Raw genomic sequence first — 24,370 nt, forward strand, 5'->3', positions numbered from 1 at the left:
TGCACGCCCGGAGCCTGTGCTCCGCAACGGGAGAGGCCACAGTAGTGAAAGGCCCGCGTACCGCAAAAAAAAAAAAAAAAAAAAAAGTGACACAACAGTGCACCAGCTAGTTAGGTAAGAAATGAAGTAGCTTCTCAGCATCGAAAGGATAACTATCATAAACCTCACAGATAAATTCACTTGAGGAAGAATGCGGTGGTAACGGAGCGACATGTAAGAAAGCAGTGGTCACATGTGATATAAGCGTAGAGCAGCAATGCCCGGATCAACATACACATATGCCCGGGGAAAGTCAGTACATATAGTACATATGTGGCAGGACTCTGAGAAGATTCATCAGGAAGCTCTTTAAAGCATGTCTGAGGCCTTAGGCAAGAGAAGGAAAGGAGCTCTTAAAGGCACCAAATTAGCACAAATACAGAGATTTTTAAGACTTTGCTAACTTGGGTCACATGGTCTTCCAGCTCCTGACCAATGCTTGTGTATTGGAGATGAAGTACGAGGCAGAGACTCCTTGTTGCCTCCCAGTAGTCATTCTCCCCTTCTTCCTTAGTAACCAAACCCCAGATTATAGCTGGGCACCTGGCCTCCCAACTAAAAGATTTACATTTCTCTGCCTCACTTACTGCTTGGTGTGGCCATGTGACTAAGTTAAGACTAATGAAATCTAAGTGGAAATGTCGTGTGGGAATGCCAACAGTTCTCTTTAAGAAGCAGCAGTTGCAATCTCCTCCGCCTACTCACGCCTTCCTCCTTCCTAGAAGGTGCATCTCTAGGCTGGAGTTCAAGCAGCCATCTTGTGCCACAAGGTGATGTGATAAGGAAGGTGGTCACAGACCTGCCCATGCAGTCTTGGACTGCCTACCTCCAGGATTCTTTTAAGTGAGATAATAAATGCTCATATCTTTAAGACCTATTAAGTTTTTCTGTCACTCACAGATGCATCAAGACCTCATTGATTCAACTAGAGAGTATATATATGTGTGTAAAATATCCCAAAGTGTTTACAGCCTAACACATGGTAGAAACCTGACACATGATAGTTCCTCTTTATCTAGTATGGCATCATCACAGTCAACCCAAAATCTACAGACACATGTCAACATCCCATTAACCAGGTAGACTGAGCTGTTAGATACCACAGAAGGACACAGCCAAAATACAAACAAGCTCTGTTCTTGTTCCTCATTTTCTATAGTCACCCTTGAAAGTCCTCAGGCCTTCAGTATTTCATAGGTATCTTCAAATTGATTTGGCTTTCTTTAAGTTGCCTACTTATTCAAGGCAGAAGTTTATCTGTCCAGCTTGTTTTCGTATCTCGCTTACTTGAGAACACCAACATCCTGTCCTTCAGCAGAACTTCTCCCCATCTCCAAGTGATACAGGTAGGGCCAACAGTGAGGCTAGGGGAATCTAGGTAAAGAGGGTACCCCATCCTCTAGTGATAGTGATTTGTTTGGGCATGGGCATGATGCCAGAATCCTCACACGGACATTCTATTAACATTAGTAGGAAAGATAAATGTCCTTTTTGAAGGTTGTGGTTCTGCAAACCTGTAAACTTGGAGCTTCCAGCCACATGGAGGATACTGAGACTGAAGTGTAAACACTTCTAGGGGCTTCCCTGGTGGCACAGTGGTTAAGAATCCGCCAGCCAATGCAGGGGACACGGGTTCGAGCCCTGGTCCGGGAAGATCCCACATGTCGTGGAGCAACTAAGCCTGTGCGCCACAACTACTGAGCCTGAGCTCTAGAGCCCACGTGTCACAACTACTGAAGCCCGCATGCCTAGAGCCCATGCTCTGCAACAAGAGAAGCCACTGCAATAAGAAACCCGCGCACCACAATGAAGAGTAGCCCCCCCGCTCACCGCAACTAGAGAAAGCCCGCGTGCAGCAATGAAGAACCCAAAGCAGCCAAAAATAAATAAATAAAATAAATTTATTTTTTAAAAAATTTCTAGACTTCCTAGTAATGTAAGCCAATAAATTTCTTTTTCTTTGATTTGAGGTAGGTTTTTATTTCTTGTCACTGAGACAGTTCAGTAGACTAACATTAGACAGGTCATTTTTCCAGGGTTCAATGACATATTAAGAATAAAATAGATTGGGAAACTATAGAATCCACAACTTTTTAGTATCTGCATTGGTATCTTCTTAGTACTGCAAAATTCTGATTCATATTACTCATATAATAGTAGTCATATAATATTACTAATATCACATGGAAACTGGGAAATCTTTGGAGCTATGCCTTCATCTAATATAGATATGAAACTATTGCCGTGATTTTCATCCTTCTAATTATATTTAAAGACGCTAATCATGCTTTTACATCGTATCAACATTTAGAAAATAGTTTTGGTGTGCTACTTAAGTGTTTCATTATTTTGGTGGCTTCCTTGGAAATCCAAATTTTATTGTCCTGATATAAAAACTCCCTCTACCAGAAACATACAGACAGCACAGCAACTTTCAATAACAATTTCTCCCATTAAAGAAGCAATTCCATTTTTTAAAAGTAGCAGGCAGCACAAGTTTGTTATTTAAAAAATGGATACTTCCTACTTGTAACAATAATCCTGATTTTGTCTCAGTGAGAAGAAGTGTTGGTGTTCTCATGATAAACTAACCAAAATTAAATCACAAATAAAAGAAATATTGATTTTCAAAGATCCTAGTGCTTGAGAGTGAAGTTAGTAAATATACATTTATACAAGTTAGTAAATATACATTTGAATTTCTAGAGCTATGGATGAAGAATATTTTATATATGAATAAGAATAGTTCCTAATTCCTAACACAGTTGGCTATGCAGCTAAATTAAGAGTGAAAATACAGATACTCCTAAGTGAAAACGTACTATACTTCTTTTATCATTTAGATTGAGGCAAAACAGGGTCTCATAAGAGATAAATATTCTTAAGCAAATAAAGAACTCAGCCACTGGGGTTTTATTTTTATTTCAATTGTTTAAGCTTTTATAACAAAGTTTTTAGTGTTCTGAAAGCCTTTTACAGCTATAATTATATGAACAAAACAATTTAATTAGCATGCATTCAGTGTACAGCTCTATAATAGGAATTTTCATTAATTAAAATAGATGGAAATACAAAAGCATTAGCTGCAAACAATTTGAGGAATCAAGAATCTAATTTGTCTATTGCACAACAAAGAAAAACACATTGCAGTTATGTGAATAAATTTGGCTTGCACAGCAATTGCATGTTTATCTAATAATTTCAGACTTCATTCATTTTAGAAATATTCACTGGGTTTCTACTATATGTCAACGTTGTTATAGGTCTTGGGAATCATCAGTGAACAGAACAGAAAAAGATTCCTGTCCTTATGAAGTTGACATTCTAGCAGAGGAGACAGATAATGTACAACAGACACAGTACATAGGTAAATTATATATGTCAAATGGTGATAAGTGCTATGGAAAAAAAAAGGAAAGTGTAGACTAATGTAAGGTTGGTCAGTGGTAGCCGGGGAGATGGGTGGGCTGCAGTTTTCACTAGCTAGGGTGGTCAGGGCATGCCTCATTAAGAAGGTGACATTTGAGCAAAGACTTTAAAGAGGTGACAGTGTGAGCTATGTGGGTATCTGAGGGAAGAGCATTCCAGGCAGAGAAAACAGCCAGGGCAAATGTCCTAGGGCTGAAGATTTGTGGACTATTGAAACCTGAAGCCTAGAGAGCAAAGGGGAGAATATGAGAAGAAAATAAAAAGCTATAAGGTAAGGGCCCCTTTGTTTACAAGGGGGAAGCAGGAGGACCTTTCTGGTAGGGCTAGTTACAATATTTGTGAGGCCAAAGACATAAAGAAAATGCAGGGCCCCTTGTTCAAAAAGGAAAAAGTGCTGTCAAAGATATTAAAATATAAAGGCTTATCCCTTAAAAATATTTTAGTATTACAGTGATTACTTATAATTAGATGAATAATAGTATTACATGAGTAATGATAAACTTTCAAATTGTACAAAAAAATATGTTGGTGTTATAATTTTATATAACATAAAAATAATAATAATTTATTAATATATCTTGATTGATCATACAATTTTCCTGACTTGTTTTTCTATGTATGCATTTACTAGGTCATCAAAATTTGTATTTTGAGCAATTTCATTTTCAGTTGATATAACTGAAAGCTTTCAGCAAATGCAAGATCACAAATAATTTTTCTTTCAAAAGTTTTTCTTCTTGTGATGATAACTATTAGGAATGTACTCTCTAAGCAATTTTGAAATATACAATACAATATTATTAACTATAGTCACCATGGTAGGCAGAGGTGGTCAAAAGGTACAAACTTCCAGTTATAAAATAAGTAAGTCATGGGGAGGTAATATACAAATAATTTTTTTAAAAATTTTATTGGAGTATAGTTGATTTACAATGTTGTGTTAGTTTCAGGTGTACAGCCAAGTGAATCAGTTATACATATATCTACTCCTTTTTAGATTCTTTTCCCATATAGACCATTATGTACAAATAATTTTTAATTTTGAGAAAGATCTTTCTGCTGACGTAACTGTTACTGGAGTTTTTAAGAGTATTTTACAAGCTGTGACAACACAGATAAATTTCCGATAAATTATTTCAAAATATAAAATTTAGTATATCTAAGCTGATGAATCTTATAAAACAATTTCTCTAAAAATATTTAACTCTTCATACAAATCAGGTTCATGTTAGTTTGAATTTAATTTTTTTTATAGATTTATTTTATTTATTTATTTGTTTGGTTGGTTTTTGCTGCGTTGGGTCTTCGTTGCCGTGCGCACTTTCTCTAGTTGCAGCGAGTGGGGGCTACTCTTTGTTGTGTTGCGCGAGCTTCTCATTGCGGTGGCTTCTCTTGTTGCGGAGCACGGGCTCTAGGCACGCAGGCTTCAGTAGTTGTGGCACACAGGCTCAGTAGTTGTGGCTCGCAGGCTCTAGAGTGCAGGCTCAGTAGTTGTGGCACACGGGCTTAGTTGCTCCGTGGCATGTGGGATCTTCCCGGACCAGGGCTCAAGCCCATATGCCCTGCATTGGCAGGCAGATTCTTAACCACTGCACCACCAGGGAAGACCTGAATTTAATTTTAAATGCAAATACATACAATGCATTTTAATGTTTCCTCTGACATCTCCTGTAACTTGTGGAAGTTGAACAAGAAACCAAGTGGCTTTATAATTTGTACATAATTCAAAACACATGTTTATACATTCTATCACCATATCTATATGATTACAGGGAAAACTTTAATTTAAAAATTATCTTCTTCATTAATTGGTTCATCTCAAGCTTCATATGAAAATAGTGTCCTTTTCTGTTGAATGTGATGATCTTTAAATTTAATTTCTAAGGCTGCAGATATTTTCTTCACAATGTTGCAGCAGTTTTCAAAACTGAAAATTCTAACCTCTGAAGAATTCTATCAACTCTCTGATATGCTCTATTGCCATGTCCGTATATCCGCTTTTATTTTGTAATAACTTACTGATAAAGTTTGCAGCCTGAGCACCAGCAGTTCCTGTCCCAGTGCTCAGGCTGGAGACTTAAATATCAGATGCTTCTAGGACCAGCTCTGGGTACACAAGGGACAGCCAGCCTTGCATGCCTGTCTTGGTGCTGCTCCCTTGGGAAGCCCCTACCATCTTGAGTGGTCACTTCTGCTGATGCTATGGTGGTCACTCTCACTTATCTAGGTCCAAGCCCCAGCATGCCTGCCCCCTCAGGGTCCTGCAGTGCCCTGGGCTGTTCCCAGGTGTGCAGCTGGCCAAACGCTATTGCGTGGGTGCTGCCTGCTGTGCCCAAGCTGAAAGGTCAAACAGGATGGAGACTGAAAGATGTCCACTGATTCAGCAACAGGAACATCACTGGTGAATTTAGTCAGGGCAACTTTTGTGAAATGGAAGGAAATACATAAACGCAACTGTGTGATACAGCGATTTCAGGATCAAAGGACTATGAAAGGAAGATCTATTCCAGTCTCAGCTCCACAGACTAATTACTGTGTGATCCTGCAGAAGTCAATTAAATGTTCAGAGCCCTGGTTTTCTCATCTAAATTGGGAATAAAACCTAGTTACCCATAGGGTTATGGCAAAAATTAAGTGAGATAATACATGTGAAAGTGCTATAAGATTGGCAAAGCTCTATATAAAATGAAATGTATTCACTGTTATAAAATAACAATAAGTAAATTTGTTCATGTTATTTAGCAAGAAGTACACTAAAAATCTGACCAAAACCACATGGCCAAGAACAGGAAAGGCCAAATTCTGAGAATGATGGAAATTCTGCTAAAAGAGCTCTGCTCCAAGGAAAGCAACTTTCAAATGAGGAAGATATTTAGATCTGCAAGTGATAAAGCACTAGCTAAATTTACTGCTATAGTTTCTCCAACAATTTAAACAACATGTTTTAACTATGGTTGTGCTTTTTGCCACAGTCGATTATAAATGCAAATAACTATAGTAAAAATCTTGCCAGTTGTAATCAATCACTACACATTTGTGTAGGAAGGATTTTCCAGACGGCTTTGCATTCTGTTTGCTTTCTTTGCATATCATTCTTTGGGAGGATATGAAGGTGAATAGTAATAACTAGAAGTATCTTTGGATCATCTGTAAATGCATCCTCAAATCCTGAAATAAAGATCTATGGTAAAATTGCAAAGTTGTGCCTCAGGAGAAACCAAAGTTAAAAACAGTCAAGGGGAAAAAAATCCATAAAGAAAAACATTCATAACTCAGTAAAATTCTGAATTGGAATGAAAAATCTGCCTATGGAAATGTTGGTGAGGAGCCAAAAATGGATGATAGCTAATAGTTATTGAGCACATACTATGTACTGAGGCATATGTTTTTCATGTATAGTCCATTTGATCATGGCAAATGAAGTAGCAAATGAAGTAGCTATTACGGTATCACTTTCCCCATTTACAGATTAAAAACTGAGACACAGAGAGATTAAGTAACTTGCCCAAGCCACGCAGCTATTAAGTATTAAAATTGGGAGCTGAACCAAGCTTGTATGGCTCCAAAGCCCACAGTCTTAATCAATGTGTTATACAGTCTCCCACAATTACTTCTTCAGAGAGAATTATAAAGTTCCTAAAATTACCTAATTACGTAACAGTCTAAACAGTTTCTGATGTCTCTGCTACTTTTTAATCTTCCTAAAAATGTTAACAACAGAGTATTAAACCAAGATGGGTCCCCTTCTGAACATGGGGCCCTGTGTTACTACATACTACACCCATGAAACCTGCCTTAGCATTAGCATAAAGTGCTTTGATTTATTTTATAAATAAGTGGGATGTAAATTATAAACAAATAAATACCAATTTTGGAATTGGAAAGTTGTGTAGAGTACACCTCAGATCTCTGGGAAAGATATCATTAAAGACAAATACCACGAGTACCCCCTCTGTTCCTACCCCCCGACCCCTCTCAACCTGTATTAAGCTTTGTACAAAGATCAGAGAATCCCAAACTTTAGTTCTAGTTTAGTGCATCAGAATCACTTAGAGGGTGATTTAACAATCTGTTGTTAAAACACAGATTGCTCTGATTTAGCAGGTCTGGGTGAGGCCCAAGAATTTGCATTTCTAATAAGTTCCTAGGTGACATTGATGCTGTTGGTCCAGGGATCACAGTTTGAGAACCATCAGACCAGACAAAAAGGCAGCTATCTGTAGTTTCATTTTCAATTCACTGAAAAGGCCTCTGTCCAGATAATATCTCAGGAAGGAACCAAAAGTAAAACTCCTTTTACAAGAAATAAAGTCCATCACTATGCATTCAGCAAGAAAGGGAAGGCTACAGCTCCCAACAGATAACCCTCTACATGCTAGTTCTACCACTCAACAAATATTCATAGAGTAGGCAGTATGTATTTGACACTGTTTTAGGAGCAGGGTATATACAACAGTGAACAAAGATAGACCCCCGTGCCTTCAGGAAGTTTATACTTGAGTGGGCGGAGGCAGGCAATAAACAAATTTAACAAGTAAATACTGCGTATAGTATTAGTTGGTGATACATGCTATAAAGAAAAATAGAGCACATTTAAAGAGCGAGTGTGGGGTGAGAGCTGTTCTTTCACGTCGAGTGGTCAGGGAAGGTCTCACAGAGAAGACATCTGAGCAGAGACCTGGAGGACAGGAAGGGGCAAGCCAGGAGCAAACCTGGGAGAAGAGGGGTCTAAGCAGAGGGAAAAATAGCAAGTGCAAAGGTCTTGAGCTGGGAACACACTTCATGTGTTTGACGAATAGCAATATAATGTTTTAAATTATTATGAATGAGGGAAATTTTCTACTGTCCTCAGGATTAACGGGAAAAATGATACTGAGTGTGTGTGAATGTCTGAATATTGGGAAGAAACAAGGAGAGCTCTCGCCACACTCAATATGCAGATAACTTCTCCATTCTGGTATCACAATGTCTTAAGAACACAATTTCACATAAAATGTAGATACAAATAACATCGGTTTCCAGATTTTCTTTTGGATTTTGTTTTAAGCTGCTTTTCTGTTGGGTAATTGCTGAGAAGTCCAGAAGTTTTCAGGCTGCAATTAGCAGAAATGTGGGTGTACTGCAGCAGAATTAGCGGTGCTCCCAGCCCTGTCTACTCAAGACTCCGGGTGCCCATTCACGCTGACGGCTTCCTGCTGCAAGGGCCTGCGGCTCTCTGCCCACACGCTCACCCTGCCTAAGGTGTTCGTGTAACTTGTGTACAGGTGAGGCTGGAAGTGCCAAGGTGTTTATACCCCAGAAGCAGCCTTCCAACCAACGACAGACAGGGAGGTTAAATACAAAGGCACTTCCTCACCCCTCGGGTGGGACAATGCTGAGGCCTGTTCCTTGCAGTTCCCCAGAGAACACCAGTGGGATTGAGTCCCAGTTGCCTACAGTGGTAACCTGCTCTTTAATGTACCTGCAGTGGCTTCCTTTCCTTCCCCACCTCACTTCCCCACCACCTGACTGGTGCTTCCTGGGCTCACCTTGCAAGTAAACTACTTCCACTCAAATCCTGGCCTCAGGCTCTGCTTGAAGGAGTAGGTTGGCAGCCTAAGACAAGTACCTTCTAGCTAAGGAGTCACATCGCTGCGTGAGGGCATCTCTGATCCACTTGTCAGTCTTTTTTTTTACTGTCTGTAATTCAAGCAATGCCTTTTATTTTACCACTGGCCCAGCAATTTTCATCACATGTATATGTTCTGTCAGAGAACTGATAGTCCCCACAATCAAATGGCTTCATAAAACTCTCAGGCCATTTTTCCAGAGGTATTTTATCAAATGAATTACAAATAGCTTTAACATGTAGTTATTATTGCAAAAATGATGGTATCATGCAATTTCTTGATTGGTCATTCTTAAGAGGCATCCAGATTGAGACTCATTTGTTCATGTACAAGAATAAAATCCATATTTTAAAAGTGCATCCTTAGTACAATCTCTGCTTGTTTGATGGACTGCCGCTGCTCTCTCCAAGTTCATTAGCTGTGGGTGGAGTGGCATTATTATCCCCTTCCTCATTAAGATCTTGGAGTACCTCAAGGTCATGCCCTTATATAATTCCATGGTTTTAAGCTGATATGTGTTCCTGTTTTTAAACACAAAGCCATGTTTTCAGTTGAAAGTATAATTTAAAAAGTGTTAAAACATTAAGAATATTAGTAAAATCACAAAAGCCATAAATGTGATTTATAAGGAAATTCAGTGTAGCAGGAAGTGCAGCCAAGTACAGGTACATGTTTATAAACAACGCATCTGGTAAGTAAAATTGTGGCCTGAAGTTGAACAGATCTGTGGGAGCCAAGGGGTTTTTGTACAATTTGGTGGTTGACCAGTGTTTTCTGCTTGAAAGCCAACTTTGAGAAAAATAAAATGTTTACTGGCAGGCATGTTTGGGTGAATGTCTAATGAAATTAGCTTTATTGAGACCCATGGGGGAGAAGTTCTAGTCTAATCATTCAGATTACCGAATTTACTGAATAGAAGGACATCATAAAACAAATGACACTAACATTTTTATACCTGGGAATATTAATGTTTTATTTTGAAATAATTATAAATTTACAGGGAGTTGCAAAAATATTACAGTGTGGTTCTGTGTACCTTCACCGTTTCCCCCAATTGTTATATCTTGCATAACTATAGTATATTACCAAGACCAGGAAATTGACATTGGTGCAATACATGTGTAGAGTTCTATGCCATTTTATCACATGTGTAGATTCAAGTAACCATCACTGCAGTCAAGATACAGAACTATTCCATCACCATAGAGATCTACTGATGTTGACGCTGTACCAGTTTGAATGAAGTATAGAAAACCTTACTTCCCTTTAAATCCCTTTACCCTCCCCGTTTGTAACTGTCATCAGACAATGCTTTGGGTTTTGCTTCATCAAACACGATTTTTCAAACTCAAGAGAAGAAAAGTTTATTTTATTAGTGTATATTTTTGTTCTTTCTCTTGCTCCTTCTTTTGTTCTAATGTTCCAAGATTCATTCTTTTTACATTTTCCTTCTTTTTAAGAACTTCCTTTATCACTTCTTTTAGGATAGATATGCTGGCAACTAATTCTCTTAGTTTTCCTTTGTCTGAAAATGTCTTTATTTCCCCTTTATTCCTGAAGGATAATTACACTGGGGACAGGATTCTGGACTGACAGTTCTTTTCCTTCAGCACTTGAGAATATTCTGCTACTTCCTGCTAGACTCCACACTTTCTGATGAAAAATACACTATAATTCAAATTATTTTTTCCCTGTAGGTAAGGTATCATTTCTTTCTCATTGTTTTCAGATTTATTTTTCTTTGTCTTTAGTTTTCTGAAGTTTAACTAATACTTGTTTTAAAGTGGATTTCTTTGAGTTTATCCTGTTTGGAACTTTCTCAGCTTCATAAAGTTCTAGGTTTATGCCTTTTGCCAAATTTGGGGAATTTTCAGTCATTATTTCCTTAAATATTTTTCAACTATACTCTTTTTCTCCTGTCTTTTGGGACTTTGACAACATGAATGTTAGATCTTTTGCTGTAGTTCTCACAGGTTCCTGAGGGTCTGTTCATTGTTTCTTTTTTTCAGTCTATTTTCTTTCTGTTAGCCATACTGGGTAATTTCTATTGTTATATTTTAAAATATATTAATTCTTTCATCTGACCTCTCCATTCTGCAGTTTTTAATTTCAGTTATTGTACTTCCAGTCTGAAATTCCAATTTGATTCTTCTTTATATCTTCTATTTTTTTTGCCAAGACTTTATATCTTTTCATTTGTTTCAAACGTGTTCATGATTGCTCGCTGAAGCATTTTTATGATGGTTGCTTTAAAATCCTTGTCAGATCATTCTAAGATCTGTGTTATCTATGTTTTAGCATCTGTTGATGGTTTCTCCTTATGGAAGTTGGTATTTTCCTAGTTCTTGATATTTCTTATTTATTGCATAATTTTTCATCGTATCCTGGATAGTTTAGGCATTAGTTACTGAGATTCTAGGTCATACTTAAAACTTCTATTTTAGCAGGTCTCTTCTGACATCATGCTACTGCCAGGTGGGGGTAAGGGTCCCGGTTCACCACTCTGCCTCTCTTGACACCTGTGGAGGGGCCTCATTCCTGTGGACAGAGGTGAGACGTCAGGCTCCCTTCTAGGCCTCAACCGACACCTCCCTGGACAAGAAAGGGAGGAGCACCTTGTGATGCTCAGTGACCTCACAGCAAGGTGGGGAGGCCTTGATACTGCTGGATGGTGGTGAACTCCAGGATCCCCAGGAGACTTCCACTGACAACCTGAGGGAGGGGAGAAGGGAAGCTGTTACCTCCAAGTGGGGAGGAAAGTCCTCCCACTCCTCAGATTCCACCCTGGCAGCAGCAGAATGGGGTGCCTTGTTACAGCCAGGCCTTTGCTGTCTGGGTGAGGGTGGGGCCATGAGTTTTTCCATGGTATTTGAATGGAGCAGGGCAACCAGTATCTATAAGTTTCTGTCTCACTGGGTTGCCCCCTTTCCTGGTGCCTTGGCTATAAAGAGCAGAATTTTTCTGGCACTTTTGTCTAAGTCTACTGGTGTTTCTGGGTTGCCAGTTTCTCCAGCATCCAGTCTGGGATACATGAAGCAACAAAACAAAACAAAACAAAACAAAAAAACACAAGGAACTCACGGCTGTGTCATTCCTTTAGGTCCTGAAGTCCCCTGGCCAATCTACCTTCTTATCTCCACCTTTCAGGGTCTTCTTATATTCTTTTATATATAACTCCCAGAGCTTTTAGCTGTACTTAGTGAGAGGAATAGAGAGAAGTATGTCGACTTCATCTTTGTCTGGAGACAGAAGTGACTGGCCATAGTTTTAAAGTGGCAAAAAGAATAAAGATTTCTAACTTTTCAACCCTTAGACTGAACAGGGCATTGACGTTCACAAAGTACATTCATATTCATTGTTTCTTTGCATCCTCAAAACAACCTGGTAAATGTAATATTATTAGCATCAACCTTTCTCAGATGGTAGAACTGGTTCCGAAGTGAGAGGCCTGATGCAGTCACATAGTGAGTTAGTCACAGGGCTGAGGCCAGAATTAGATTATTCTACTTGTTGCCAAATTTTTTGAGCCAGATGAGGTAGAAGCATGAGTACACAGAGGTGAATAACTGGCTAATAAGATTTATTTTAAATACTCTTCTGTGGCCCTCCTTCTCTCCCTTTCTGGTCCTCTTGTCTTGAAGGTGCAGGATCTATTCTCTGCCTGTGCAGCAGGATTGGGCAAGCTATGTGACCCACAGCATCATCAGCAAAGCCTGTTTCCCAGGGCACAGGTGAGAGCCCTGCTGGGCTTGGCCCTGGCCCCACTGGAGTGTGGGACTGCCCCTCCCATGAGGAAATCCCTCTATCACGCCCTGGCCTCCCACCCAGCCAGAGCACAGGCAGACAGGTATTCTCCAACATTCTTCTCCAAGTCTGAGGTGGTGACCCTGGGAGCTTTCATTTCCCCTTCACCCTCTTCTTCTCATAAATTGAAAGGCTGCCCTTGATATTGTCCATCATTCGTGAAATCAAAGGTTAAAAAGCAATGGTTCACAATAGGTTTTCAGAAACCATCCTGGCTGGCCTTGTTGCAGTGCAGAGGCTTCAGCTGCCCAGTGGCGCCAGCTATGGGGACCTGTATCTTGGGCGCAACCAGTCCTCCTGGCTGTGTGAGCCCTATTCATTTTGGTCAAACCATGTTCTTCTCTAACACCAAATTTCCAAATTTTTCCAAAAGCACTCACTGTACCTAAAATGAATTTCCTACACCCCAAGCTTTTAGGTAAAGCATAAGATTGGCTGGAAAACTGGGGTTCTGCAGATTTACAAGTGCATGTGATAAAACCCCCGAAAAGTCTAGATTTCAAAGTTTTCTGCCTAAATCTTTAAGTAAAATTCATACTCCAGAATGAAGTGCTGCGTGCAGCTTGTGGCTTCAGGTATCCCCTGATAGAGCACCACATACTCCCAAGATCAATGCACTCCAGCTTGAAAAGCATAACACCAGGTAAAATATCAAGTAAAGCTGCAACCTCTTTTATATGGTGTAGTACCATACACTAAACACATCTGTGAACCTACTAAATTTTATCTTTCCAAAAAATTATTCCAAAACCAGTGAGCAAAATTAATATGCTAGAAGGAAGTTTTTACCTGTTACTAAACAACATCAGATATATTTCAGAAAAATCAAAGTTCAGAAGAGGCGGAATGTACATCCTAGTGGAGATGTGCTAAATAACAAATAACCACAAAGATTCTTTTACTTAATTTCCCATGATACAAATTTAGAGCTTTATAAATTCTCACCACCAGTCCTGCAACTCTGCAGTCACGGAGTCATAGCACTGATTTGAGTTAAGTAGGAAAAGATGCCTCTAAATTAGTAAGATTCCTGAACTACAGAATTTTGGAAAGAAATGTGATTAATTTTATTTAGCTTTAATTGTACACAGTAACCAGAATTAAGCTACAATAGGTTAACTCAGTATAGCAGCCTTAAAGGGACAGTGTAAGATGAACTGGATTTACACTGAGCATGCGTTCCTGGAGACTAATCTTCACCAGAACAGCAGGCACTTCCGTTTAACATCGAAAGTGGCACAGCTTCCATTCACCAGGCCTGCCAAATTATATAATTCTTAAAAAAATAATTTTCAGTTTATGGGATAAATATTACTTCAAATATTGTGTATAAATGAGACATTATTGATACCTTGTATTTTACCATTCAAAGTCCCACAATTCAAGTTTTCCTAAAGTGTGAACATACTATATATGACATATTTAAAGGCAATGAAAACAGAGATTCCCCCAGGCTCTTAGTTTAGTGTTAATTTCCTTGATAACCCTCTCCTCTGCAGATGAATCAGAGAGAGACATGAGTCTGCCTCCATCTGTCCATCCACTATTGAAGAACACTTTCCTGCAGAGTAGGAGCCTGGATTAGTGACACTGACCAGAGCCCTTGGTGGTGAGCAACACTCAGGAGGAAAGAGTGTTCTCACACCCAGCAGACAAGCTCAGGGCACACCATTCCTTCACCACAGACACTAGGGGAGCCACAGTGAACAGAAACAGCATTCCCAAACAGACAACGGCACTCTCAAATGACAGAGGTGAGCCCACCACTGAGAATCACCAAACATCTGAGGAAAGTCTGTACCGGGAAAGCAATGCACCAAACTCAACAGTAGAAGAACATTCACATAAAGAGAAAGTATATAGAAAGAAAAGCCAGTGTTTCCAAGAAAGATAATTTTCTTCAGAAGGAAAAGGGAGGAGATCACATGAGTAAACAAGAATAGACTTTTTTCATTTCCTACAAATGAAAAACAAAATTGTAAAAACTAAAAATTTAAGAGGTAGGTGATAGAGAATACACATGGCTGAAAAGCAAACCACCATCCTGGAAGACTAACAGTTTCTTTCAGAACTCTGAACCAAAAGACAAAGAGGTGGGAACTGTGAATGGACAGTTGTAATATTTGAAGGATAGAACTGGTAGTTCTGGATCCAGAAGTTCCAGAAAGAAAGAATAATAAGTTGGAGGGAAGAAAATTAATTTTTGAATCATCAAAGAAATTAGCAATGTGATGACCCCTGAGCTTGAATATAAGGGTTTTCAGATTGAAGTGGCTGAATGAGAAACAAGAATACATGAATATATGAGAAAACAGCCATACCTAGACAATCAATAGACTCATTGATATAAAATTTCATAAAAAGAAAAAAATCCTAAAAACATCCAGGAAAAAAGGCTATTTCCTAAGAAGAAATAAGAGCCAGATTGACACTGACATCTATTCAGCAACACTGCATACAAAGAGACAATGAAGCAATATCTTCATAGCTATGAGAGAAAGGAATTTTTAACCTAGAATTCTATACCCAGTCAAACTGTCATTTAACTGTGAAGGGGAATGAAAAGCTTCAGAAAGCCCCCCAGTCTTGAACTCTCTCTAAAAACTTATTAGAAGATGATTGCCAGCAAAACTAAAAGGGAATCCAAGGAATAGACATAAGTATAAGAAACAGTGATAAGCAAAGAAACAAATATAACTTAGAGATAAGTTTAAGCAAATGCTGATAATGAAAACGATTTTCAACAATCCTGAATAAAATTATCTGTAGATCTCAATACCTAAAGTGCTGGGAAAGTAGAAAAGGCAAAGTAAAAGTGTGCTAAGGTCCCTGCCTGGGGAGAAGAGAGACAGACAGGCAGGCAGATGGAGGAAGTTCAGATGTTGAGAAAAAATACAAATAAGTTTTAATATCTGAATTTAAACCACACAGAGGTGTGTACACCTTGAGAGAGAAAATGGAAAGTGGCAAAAACAACAAAGAGCATAGTCAAACCAACAAACAGCATGAAAGGAAAAAAAATAGAGAGTATGATAAATAGAAAAAAAAAAACCTGAGAGGATAGCTCCAAACACTATTACAGTAATCATAATAAATATTAACAGCTTAAAGTTATCAATTAAATATCAGGGACTCTGAGTTTAGCTACAAAGGCAAAAGCCAAATATATTTTATTTACCAAACCTATATTTAAAGACAAAATGACACAGGGAAGTTGAGTTAAGAGATCGAGAAAGATAAAGCAGATAAAGGCTAACATGAAAAAAATAGCAAAAATAGTTTCAGGAAAAATGGGATACAAGAATAAAAGTATTAAAAAGGAAAATTAGGAATGCTTCCTACTGATGAAAGATATGATTCACTAGGACCAACTTGAGCAGCCTGGATAAAAATGATCTTGCCTGTCATTTTTGAAATCCTGTCATCATCAGGCTGGGCATCTTTGTCAAGTCAGTGAACAAAACAAATAAATCTCCACACTTCAATGGAGCTTTTGTTCTAGTAGAAGACAGACAAACAAAGCAACTAGTAAGTAAACTATATAGTACATCACATGGTCATAAGTGCTAAAACAAATAAAATAAAATAGGGAAGCGTGACAGAGAATGCAGTTTCAATCGGGTACTAATAAAGGAAGGCCTTCCTGAGAAGGGGATACATGAACAAAGACTTCGAAAGAGCTGAGGAAGCAACTAAGCAGATTTCTGAAGGAAGAGAATTCCTGGCAGAGGGCACAGCAAGGGCTCAAGGGGGAAGTGGGCTCAAGATGGGAGAGGCAGTCAGTAATGGGGGGAAAAACAGACATCCATGAAACACAAACTAAGGTCCCCTTCCCGAATGATTTTAGAAAGGCTCAAAATAAAACACATGGGATGGGCTACCTGAAAAATGACATAACCTGAAACATTACTAAAAGGAAGAGAATTTTAGAAATGTGTGACATCCAGGCAAGAAGACCTGAATTTAGTCTAAAGAGATGCTGTTGGATTGTGACTACAACTAAAATAGCTTAAGCCTACTCAATTATATTCTACCCACTATGATGGAAGACAGTATAAAAAGAGAAGGGCTTAACAGTTTAGGGATCTAATGGACAGCATGGTGACTGTAGCTAATAGTATTTATAAACGTTAAAAGCTGCTAAGAGAGCAAATCTTAAATGTTCTCACCACAAAAAAGAAATGGGAACTACGTGACGAGATGGAGGTGGCAGCTAATACTATGATGAGAATCATTTTGCAACTTATAAATGTGTCAAATCAACAAATATACCTTAAACTTACACAATGTCATGTGTCAATTATATCTCAATAAAGCTGGGAAAAAAGAGAGAAGGGCGTGCTTTGAGTAGGATTCATGAGATAGGAGTCTGGGAGATAATGTGTGCCGATATATTTTCAGCAATGTCGTGGTTGAAGGTGTACTGATCAGTGGACTTGAAAAATGGGTTTACTTAGCAGACATATTTTTCATTTGAATAGTAAAGATAGATATATCTGGGGTTAATTCAGTCATAAAATCACCCAAATGATTTCAGGATCAGAAAGCAACCTTATTACTAGTAGTTTCCCTTATAGACTCCCTACAGAAAGAGAGTGTGCTTATCTAAGGGCTTGCGAGTCTAGTCCCAAGGACACTTTGCCAACATATATTAATAAAATTGCACTCCAGTTTATTCGGAATCATTTATTCTCATGTGAGTTTGGTTCCAGTAGTCAGCAGCCTGGCACTACCTGGGTATTCAGAAACAAAAGGGACCTAAGCTAAGAGTCAAGCTTTGAAATGGAGTTATTACACAGAGGTAGAGTTGGGTCAACCAGAATTAGGCCTCCCAGGTGTCACAGTCCTTCATCTGTCTAACCATATGTTTGAAACACTGTACTCAGAAAACAGCACTGGACTTAACAGTTAGACAACCGTCTAGGACTCTGCTACCACTAGCCACTAACCCTGAGCAGTGCTACTTAATCCCTCTAATCCTCAGAGATTTACATATCTTTCAAAATGGGAGTAATAATAGCTATTCTGTCTATCGCACTGGTTTGTTTTGAGGCTCAGAATCTAAATCTAAAACAAACAAGGTGTAAGAATAGAAGTTATTAGTACTGCCATCGTCACATGCCCTACAGCCTGAGTACATAATTGATATACTGAAGCACATTATCACAGTTATCTGAGAACTGAAGGCAAGATGAAAAACCACTAACCCACTGAACAAAATATAGGAAATCCTACCTCTCAGCAACTGGCTTGGCAATGTTTTCAAAAATGGTCTCTTGCTTTGCATCCTGATCAAAAATCCTTTGAAATCTGCAAATGTGAAAACAGTAATTATTTAAAAGCTTGAGCCTTCAAACACTATTGGATTAATACATTTTTTTTTCTCCTGAAAGCTTTGTAAATTACCTCATATTTACATCACTGGGCTTACCTAACCTAACACAATGTTTGCCCTGTAGTCCCAAACACACTGTACTCTTGTACCCCTGTATACAAATGGTGGGTAAACAGTATTGCTTTGACAAGATCTGCACAATAAATCCCTCTGAAAAACCGCAGCAGCTTTGAACCAAATAATAAACTGTGTGTTTTTTAGCTCTCAAGAGGGACAGTGTCTGCAATTGGCATCAAATTCAAATCTAGATAAGTGCATGAAATGGAAACCCAAGAACAGGATGTAAACAGCCAAAGAACTTCTGATGTCTGACCTGTAAGAAAAGAATGCAGCTGTGAAATGTATGATTTTTGAACTTAGTTTTAAAGTTTTAAACTGAAGTTTAGTTTCCATTAATTAAGTACTGCACCCTAGTATCAGCTACTTAATTCTTAGAACAGTTTGTTTCATTTTGTTGATCATGAGTCAAAAGTCAAACAGTAAATTAAGATAGACCTGTCCTATAAAGGAAATCTTGATCCGACTGGCACGGCTCGAGCCATGGGAAGGGGGGATGGTGTCCATTGCACCCTTCTTGCAATGGCACCCTAACTTAGCTTAGTACAGGATCACAAGCACAGCTGAAAACCTGGGGGGAGACTCACAACCTATCCTTACACAATGTGTTAACTCACAACCAGCAAGTATAGCCCCCATTCAAACATCATGAAGGGGGTTCCCTGGTAGCGCAGTGGTTCAGAGTCTGCCTGCCGATGCAGGGGACACGGGCTCGTGCCCCGGTCCGGGAGGATCCCACATGCCGTGGAGCGGCTGGGCCCGTGAGCCATGGCCGCTGAGCCTGCGCGTCCAGAGCCTGTGCTCCACAACGGGAGAGGCCACGACAGTGAGAGGCCCGCGTACCACAAAAAAAAAAAAAAAAAAAAAAACATGAAGAAACAGACAGGGAGCAATACAAACAGGAAGGAAAGGAAAAAAGGGAGAGAGGGCAAGGAGAAGGGGGAGGTAGGGGGAGAGAGAGAGAGAGAGAGCGCGCGTGCATAAGCACAGAGGGCAAAACGTTAACAATTGATGAATTTCCCACAAAGGGTAAAGAGATTTGATTGCATCATTCCTCCACCTCTTCTGCATATTTAAAAGTCTTCAGAATAAAAATTGGGAGAGGGGGTACATTAAAGCAAAACCTTTGAAACACCCAAATCCTAAGCACCTTTCAAAGTGCTTAGGAACCTTTGGTGTGTGTGTCTGCCCACACAAGTGAGTTGGGCACATGTTCAAGTAAAGTAGAGACTACATGAAATGTAGGTTTGTTTTCACTGCTCAGGAGTTCAGAAGGATGTCTGGAGCTGGGTTGGATATAAAATGGAATGAAATTCATTGTCTTTAATCAACATTAATTTCAAAAGATTCCTATAGCATATCAACCACCCTTTTGAAGAAGTTAATAATGAAACTATATACAAAGAGAGATTGTAAGGCACTCTGGGTACTCATTTAGCAGGCCAGATTATATTTCAGCAATATTTACTGAGTGTGCCCAGAACACTCCTCAAGACCCTATAGGTGTATGAGGGCTTCAGATAGGAATGTTGAGATAACACGGCTGCTCAAGTGCTCTTCAGAGCACTACCCGCTGTGATGTCTGAGCACAGACCCAGCGGTGCTTTTAAGTGATGATGCTAAGGCTGTTTTGCTTCTTTTACCAGGTTGGTGATGACTGAGCGAATGAATTAGCCATTCCCAACCCCACTTCCTTAAGAGGAATGACATCTACCACCATGTAAACCAAAGAGATGGCAGGAGTTTCAATAAATCACACATTGTGCATTAAACATAAAATATCATCACCCCCAAACATTTTACTTTATATAATGCAGTTGTATAGTAATCTGGAAAGTCATTATGATCAGCTATCTTCTGAAAACCACTGAAGAGCACAATAGAATCAAAGAGTTTAATTAGTTCAATCCAATCCATTACAGAGGAAGAAATTGAGGCCCAGAGAGATAAAGCAACTTACTCATGGTCGTGGAGCTAATCTATAATGTGCCTTGAGACATAATGTAGGTTTCCTGATTCCTAGCAGGTCCTTTCATTTATTAGGAGGTTGTGTAGGCTTTTTCTAAAAACCATTTCAAATGTGGTAATTGCTTATCTCTTCTCACCCCAAACCTGTTCCTCCCAGTCTTCCTCATCCTGGTAAATGACACCTCCATCCTTTTAAAAGTTCAGTCCAAAACACTTAGAGTATATCCTTGACTCCTCTCTTTCCATTACACTCTATATATGACCCATCAGCAAACTCTGTCAGCTCTGACCTTCAAAATACATCCAGAACCCAACTATCTCTCAGCGTTTCCACTTGCTACTACTCTGGCCCAAGCTGCCACAATTTCTTGCCTGGTCTCCCTTGCCCCCTCACAGTCTATTTCCACATGCTAGCAAGAATGATCCTGGGCTTCCCTGGTGGTGCAGTGGTTGAGAGTCTGCCTGCCGATGCAGGGGACGCGGGTTCGTGCCCCGGCCCGGGAGGATCCCACATGCCGTGGAGCGGCTGGGCCCATGAGCCATGGCCGCTGAGCCTGCGCGTCCGGAGCCTGTGCTCCACAGCGTGAGAGGCCACAACAGCGAGAGGCCCGCGTACCACAAAAAAAAAAAAAAAAAAAAAAAGAATGATCCTGCTCAAACATAAGTGAGATTATTCCATTCTTCTGCTCACAACCTTCCATTACCTTCTCTCAGCACTTTGGGAAAAGTTTCATATGATCTGTCCACTCTGCTGCCCCTTTAACCTTCTTCTTCCCCTCCAGCCCCCTTGCTTACTCTCCTCCAGCCACACACAGATCCCTCACTCTTCTTCAAACGTGCCAGGCACTCTCCCATCCCAGGAACTTCGCTCTTGCTATATCTTCAGCCTGGAATTCCCATCCCCCAGGTATCTGAATGTCTTGTTTCCTTACCACCTTCAAGTTTTTGTTAAAACATACACCTTTCCTGAAGACCCTGTGAAATATTGCAGCCACCCCTCCACTTTGCTGCCCCTCATCCCAGCACTCCTGTTCCCTTTCCTTGCCTTATTTTTCTCCACAGCACTCAACACTTTCTGATATATACACCTTGCCCGTCCATCTCCCTCCCACTAAAATGTAAGCACCTAAGAGCAGAAGCTTGGTGGCATTCCCTGCTGTATTCCTAGCCATTAAAACAGCACGCAGTGGATGGTTAATAAAGATTTATTGATTGCATGAATTTTCTTGGGAGAAAACAGCCTTGAAAATGCTTAAATATTTATCTCTGAACATATGTATTTTACTAATTTCTTTATTTATTAATACTAAAACCAATGTTTTTAATTCAGAAATTTAGCAGATAGCACTTTTTCAATAAGCGTATGTTTAAATTGCACTCTGTTTGTATCTACATAACATACAGAGTACTCTGGACAGGGCCGATGGATAGAAACATGGCCAATTGCTTCTTAGCATTCAAACAGAATCATGCTGAATAAAATGTTTTAGCAAACTGTGGCTTTGTGGAGACAGGCCTAGAGTATCTGTCATTAAGTCATAGCTACTAAGGTATGTAGCATGCTTACACCAGTGGGAGAATGCCCCTTCAGAAAAGTAAGTTATATATTATAAGGCTACTCCTTAAAGGATAGAATGAAAGGCAAAGAGGAGCCAAAAAGACAAGGTTAGGACCATCTCACTATGCAACCTTGTGCTAGCCATCCTGCTTGTACTTACTGTAAAAGGAGACACAAGAAGAAGAAGGGGTGGAGGCGCTGGGAGAGATATATACATGATAGACAAAGGGGGGAGTTGTGAAGACCATAAGACAAAGTAATAATAATTACAATAATAATGAGGGGGGAGGAGAAATAAGAGGTAGAGAGAGAGAGAGAAAGAGAGAGAGAAACACACAAAAATATCTGAGATGGTTTTATCCAAAGAGCAAGGGCAGGAATAGTCTCAAAATAAAGGCCTATGAAAAACAGCATAGAGAGGAATTCAAGAGAGCAATTAGGATTCCTTCAGCAGGACCCAGAAATCTCCTACCTAAATTTAGGCCAGAGACTAAATATGGGTTTAACTTGGGCTCAAACTTCTCCAGAAATCAAAAGTGGGGATTAAAGGAAATGATGTCATCTGAAACTGGAGAATAAAGGCAGTACGAAACAGCCATAATCCCCAAATTTAAGGCCTGGCTACTAGAATAGTATTCAGACCAAGGGCACTGATGACAATCCAGGGGTAGCTATTTGCTACTTTCCACCTGAACCATACAGTTCTGAATTGTGCTAGAGAAATAAAACGTAACACATAAATATGCGTATATGTGTAATTTAAAATTTTCTAGTAGCCACATTTCTTAAGTGAAATGAAACAGGTAAAGTTAATTTTAATAATATATTTTAACACAATATATCCAACATTTTATCATTTTATTTTAACATGTAATCAATATGAAAACAAATCTTGAGCTATTTTATATTCTTTTTATTTCATACTAAGCCTTCAAAAACCCTCGATATATCTCATACTTACAGTGCATCTCAATTCAGACCAGCTACATTTCAAGTGCTTAAGAGCTACACGTGGCTAGTGGCTGGTACACTGGACAGTACAGATACAGAGCGTACATATGTGCACATGAGGTCAGTATACCATTTATGTTATTAAGAAGGCTCACCTATACAGCACATATCTTTAATAAAGTTTAGTCATGCACTGAACTTCTTATAAGAGCTAAACTATAGTGGGCCAAAAAGGAAAAAGATAACACTTGATAAACAGATATAGTAAAGAAAGGCTGAGATTTGGGGCTATCCTGTTGGATACAGAAATATACTCCCTTTTTAACTTTGGGCACAGCAATGAAAAGACAACTTGAATTCTATCTACTAGATAAAATAGAGAACTGAGGGCTTCCCTGGTGGCACAGTGGTTAAGAATCTGCCTGCCAATGCAGGGGACACGGGCTCGGGCCCTGGTCCGGGAAGATCCCACATGCTGTGGAGCAACTAAGCCCACATGCCACAACTACTGAGTCTGCACCCTAGAGCCCGCGAGCCACAACTATTGAGCCCGCGTGTCACAACTACTGAAGCCTGCGTGCCTGGAGCCCGTGCTCCACAACAAGAGATGCCACTGCAATGAGAAGCCCGCGCACCACAACGAAGAGTAGCCCCGGCTCACTGCAACCAGAGAAAAGCCCACGTACAGCAACAAAGACCCAACGCAACCAAAAATAAAATAAATTAAATAAATTTTTTTAAAAATAGAGAACTGTACGACATTCTCCCCAAGAAACAGTGCCAATGATTTCACAGTGGCTATTAATGCAGTACAAGAGTTAGTTCACCTGCAGAAAGTAGGCATAGAGGGAATTTTCCTCAACATAATAAAGGCCATATATGACAAACCCACAGCCAGCATTGTTCTCAATGGTGAAAAACTGAAAGCATTTCCACTAAGATCAGGAACAAGACAAGGTTGCCCACTCTCACCACTCTTATTCAACATAGTTTTGGAAGTTCTAGCCACAGCAATCAGAGAAGAAAAAGAAATAAAAGGAATCCAAATAGGAAAAGAAGAAGTAAAGCTGTCACTGTTTGCAGATGACATGATACTATACATAGAGAATCCTAAGGAGGCTACCAGGAAACTACTAGAGCTAATCAATGAATTTGGCAAAGTAGCAGGATACAAAATTAATGCACAGAAATCTCTGGCATTCTTATACACTAATGATGAAAAATCTGAGAGTGAAATTAAGAAAACACTCCCATTTACCATTGCAACAAAAAGAATAAAATATCTAGGAATAAACCTACCTAAGGAGACAAAAAACTTGTATGCAGAAAACTATAAGACACTGATGAAAGAAATTAAAGATGATACAAATAGGTGGAGAAATATACCATGTTCTTGGATTGGAAGAATCAACATTGTGAAAATGACTCTACTACCCAAAGCAATCTACAGATTCAATGCAATCCCTATCAAACTACCACTAGCATTTTTTACAGAACTAGAAAAAAAAATTTCACAATTTGTATGGAAACACAAAAGACCCCAAATAGCAAAAGCAATCT

The 24,370-nt window shown here is 39.4% G+C and overlaps 1 protein-coding gene across 1 annotated transcript in view; it reads right to left on the minus strand.

The window, feature by feature from the left end:
* Positions 1-24,370, minus strand: part of KIF6 (kinesin family member 6) — a 419,927-nt gene that overhangs the window by 389,921 nt on the left and 5,636 nt on the right. The window contains exon 3 of the mRNA XM_028479658.1: positions 18,117-18,191. Coding sequence (XP_028335459.1) covers positions 18,117-18,191 — 75 coding nt within the window. The remainder of the gene's footprint in view (positions 1-18,116; positions 18,192-24,370) is intronic.

The sequence above is a fragment of the Physeter macrocephalus genome, chromosome 18, assembly GCF_002837175.3.
Source record: "Physeter macrocephalus isolate SW-GA chromosome 18, ASM283717v5, whole genome shotgun sequence".
NCBI lineage: Eukaryota > Metazoa > Chordata > Mammalia > Artiodactyla > Physeteridae > Physeter > Physeter macrocephalus.